Genomic DNA, 3,221 nt, shown 5'->3' on the forward strand with positions numbered 1-3,221 from the left:
CTAAACTGAATAAGCGTCAAAGTAGAACACATAATTATTTCGACAACATAGTAAAATCAAATTAAGATAAAGATTGTTAGAATATAGTATAAACATAAATAAATTAAAAAAAAAAGTTAAAAATATGGGTAATTTCATTCATAAATTGAACTTTTAACTCAATAGAAACAGAGCATAGCTAGATATTTCACTCTTCTTTATACCATACATACGTTTTGAGGTATACGTTGAAATTGCGCAACCTGGGTATTTTTATTTGATCGCTTATAACTTACGTAGTTTTGCATCGATTTTCTTCGATGATAGCTTATTTTTTTTGTAATACAACAGAGCTTAGGGAGAAAAAAAAAATCTGCAAAAAAATAAAAGGTTTTCGAGATCCTTCCCCGCAAAGTACAATTTTTTTTATATTTTTACAAAAAAAATTGAAAAAATCGGTAATGATTGTTCGTTATCTTTGAATCTACAGGGCCTAGCAAAAAGTATGCACAGCTTATAGAAAATTTTATTACCTTTTAAAAGCTTTAAACCGTTTTGGAATTACTTAATTCGTTCTTGAGATATATATGATTAAGTAAATTGCAAATATCTCAAAAACGGTACCATAAAATTAAAAATAACCTTGATTTTCGTAATCAGGGGGTGATTTTACATACGAATTTCATAACGGCGTCTCTGGTAAATTTTGGCCGTCGACCAGTGTTATCGGTTGTACACACATGGGACCAATCTTCCGATGCTATATTCGATTGTGCTGTTGCGACTCGGTTCGCTACAAATACAGACCAGCGGCTGGGGTGGCTTTGTAACCAGGCCAATGCGTTCATAGAATCCGTCCATCCATATATCTTGGATACCAGTCCAGCTAACGATTGTTGAACGTGATGTGCGAGTTTTGAGACCAGAACGGCGGCGCACAACTCGAGCTTAGCTATGGAAATAGAACGGAGAGGTGAGACCTTTGTTTTTGCACTTACCATAGCTACAGTTATTGAGCCGTCAGCATGTCGTGTCCGAGCGTATACTACACCAGCGTACGCCTGCTCTGAAGCGTCTGCGAAGCAGTGCAGATCTGTCTTTGAACCTTCCATTCCGGTTCCAAGCCATCTTTGGATTTTGAGTCCAGAAAGTAATTTTAAATTCTCGCGATGATTCAGCCAGCAAGCGGCGATGTCTTCTGGTACTGCATCATCCCAGTCTAAGCCAAGTTGCCAGAGTCGTTGGAATAACGTTTTGGGGACCAAGGTGATTGGAGCCAGCTTCCCTGTAGGATCGAATAATCGACAGGAATCTGACAAAAGCGATCTTTTGGTGAGATTTTTCGGTGGGGACCCCAATTTGATGTCGAAGTATAAGTAGTCATCCGTGGAATTCCACATTAGTCCTAAAGCGCGTACTGTATCGTCGTCAGCAAGCAAATGAGATATATTGTGCTCTCTTGCATCGAGAGGAATATTGCGGATGACGAATGGCGAGTTTGTTGCCCACTTCCGCAGTTCAAAGCAACCATTTCCAAGTATTCGGGATATTTCTTTGCGCAGACTATTGAGGCTTGTTTCGGATGAGCTACCGGTTAACAAGTCGTCCATATAAAAATCTCGGAGGATGACGGAAGATGCGAGGTGGTAGCATGTAGCGGCTTCTTTGGCTGTCTGCTGCAGCGCTTTGATTGCGAGATGAGAGCTAGAGGCAATACCATAAGTAACCCTTAATATACGAAAATCTTGTAAGGGCTCATGTTTGCTTCTGCGCCATATGACTCGTTGATAATCGACGTGTTCTTCAGCGACCATTACTTGACGATACATACCGCTGATGTCAGCGGTTAAGGCGTACTTGTGAATTTGAAAGCGGTTTAAAATAGAAACTAAGTCTTCCTGAAGTTGCGGCCCGATCATCAAATTGTCATTAAGCGACAGGCCGTTTGTAGTTTTTTGCGAAGCGTGGCATATAGTAATTTGATGAAGGCACGTTACTTGCCGGCTCCATATGACCCTGATCCAACATATCTTGCAAGAATGCATGATATTGTTCTCGATGCTCGTTATTTAGCTCAAGCCTTCTTTCCATTCTTAACCAGCATTGTATCGCTATAGCCCGTGAGTCACCTAATTTAATATTTTCCCTAAATGGCAAATGCACGATAAAGCGCCCTTGCGTGTTTCGTCGGTGAGTTGTTTCGAATAGATTTTCACATCTTGTCTCTTCTGTCGTAAAGTAACGAGTCTCCGGTAATTCATCAAGTGTCCACGCCTTTATCACTGCCTTTGTTAAGTCGCGATCTGAATATATGCAAGGAGATGTATTGTTCGATTTATCTAAGGTAGTTAGCTTGCCGAACAGCACCCAGCCAAAAACTGTCTTCTGCGCGATCGGAGTATTAGGCGGGCCCTTTATAACCTCTGTTTCCAATAGCGAATACATTTCATCAGACCCTATAATTAAGTCGATGCGAGCTGGCAGGTAATACTGCGGATCAGCTAATTTTAAGCCTTCAATGTGCGGCCATTTGGAAGAGTGTATTTTCGTCGCGGGCAAAGATTCTGTAAGCTTTGTCAACACGAAAGCAGATAGAGGGAATGTTTCGGTGCCCTCCATTGGCGTCAACAACAATGATGTTTCGCCCTTTACCTTACCCTTTGAGCATCCGATTCCGGACACAATGACTTCACTTCGCCTTTTAGCTAATTGTAATCTTTGAACACATGCTTCAGTTATAAATGAAGAGTGTGAGCCTGAATCAAAAAGAACGCGCAAAACATGCTGCTTTCCGTTGATGTCACATGCTCGTAATTGGGCAGTAGCGAGAAGGACGGCTTGCCCAAAGGTCGCGTCAGAATGTGTGTCCGAAGCGGTTGCTTCTGGTGCGCTTAGTGCGGCAGTGGCAGAGTACGACGAATGCCTTGCAAGTAAGGTGATGTTTGGATTGTCACTATTTTTGGATGATTGTGAATTCGCAGTATCCATCGAAGTAGTGCCGGTTTCGGAATAATGAAGTAGCGTATGGTGGCGATGTCTGCATATTCTGCACGTTGATGCGCTTCGGCACTTGTCTCTTTTATGCATCTCGCTCAAACAGTTTGTACAAGCGTTTTTATTTCGGATTACGTCCTTTCGCGTGGTTACCGGGATTTCACGAAATTGAGGGCATTGATAAATTCTATGCTCACCAGAAGAATACAAACACCGTTTGGAATCCGTCTGACCCCCTTACGTGGCGT

The 3,221-nt window shown here is 41.9% G+C and overlaps 1 protein-coding gene across 1 annotated transcript; it reads right to left on the reverse strand.

Annotated features, from left to right (window-relative positions):
- Positions 1-1,908: 1,908 nt before the first annotated feature.
- Positions 1,909-2,967, reverse strand: LOC118752728. Its single transcript, XM_036487609.1, has one exon. The coding sequence runs from the start codon at positions 2,965-2,967 to the stop codon at positions 1,909-1,911; it is 1,059 nt and encodes a 352-aa protein (XP_036343502.1).
- Between the last annotated feature and the right edge of the window lie 254 nt (positions 2,968-3,221).

Source organism: Rhagoletis pomonella, unplaced genomic scaffold (assembly GCF_013731165.1).
Source record: "Rhagoletis pomonella isolate Grant_MI unplaced genomic scaffold, Rhpom_1.0 Rhpom_scaffold_01778, whole genome shotgun sequence".
NCBI lineage: Eukaryota > Metazoa > Arthropoda > Insecta > Diptera > Tephritidae > Rhagoletis > Rhagoletis pomonella.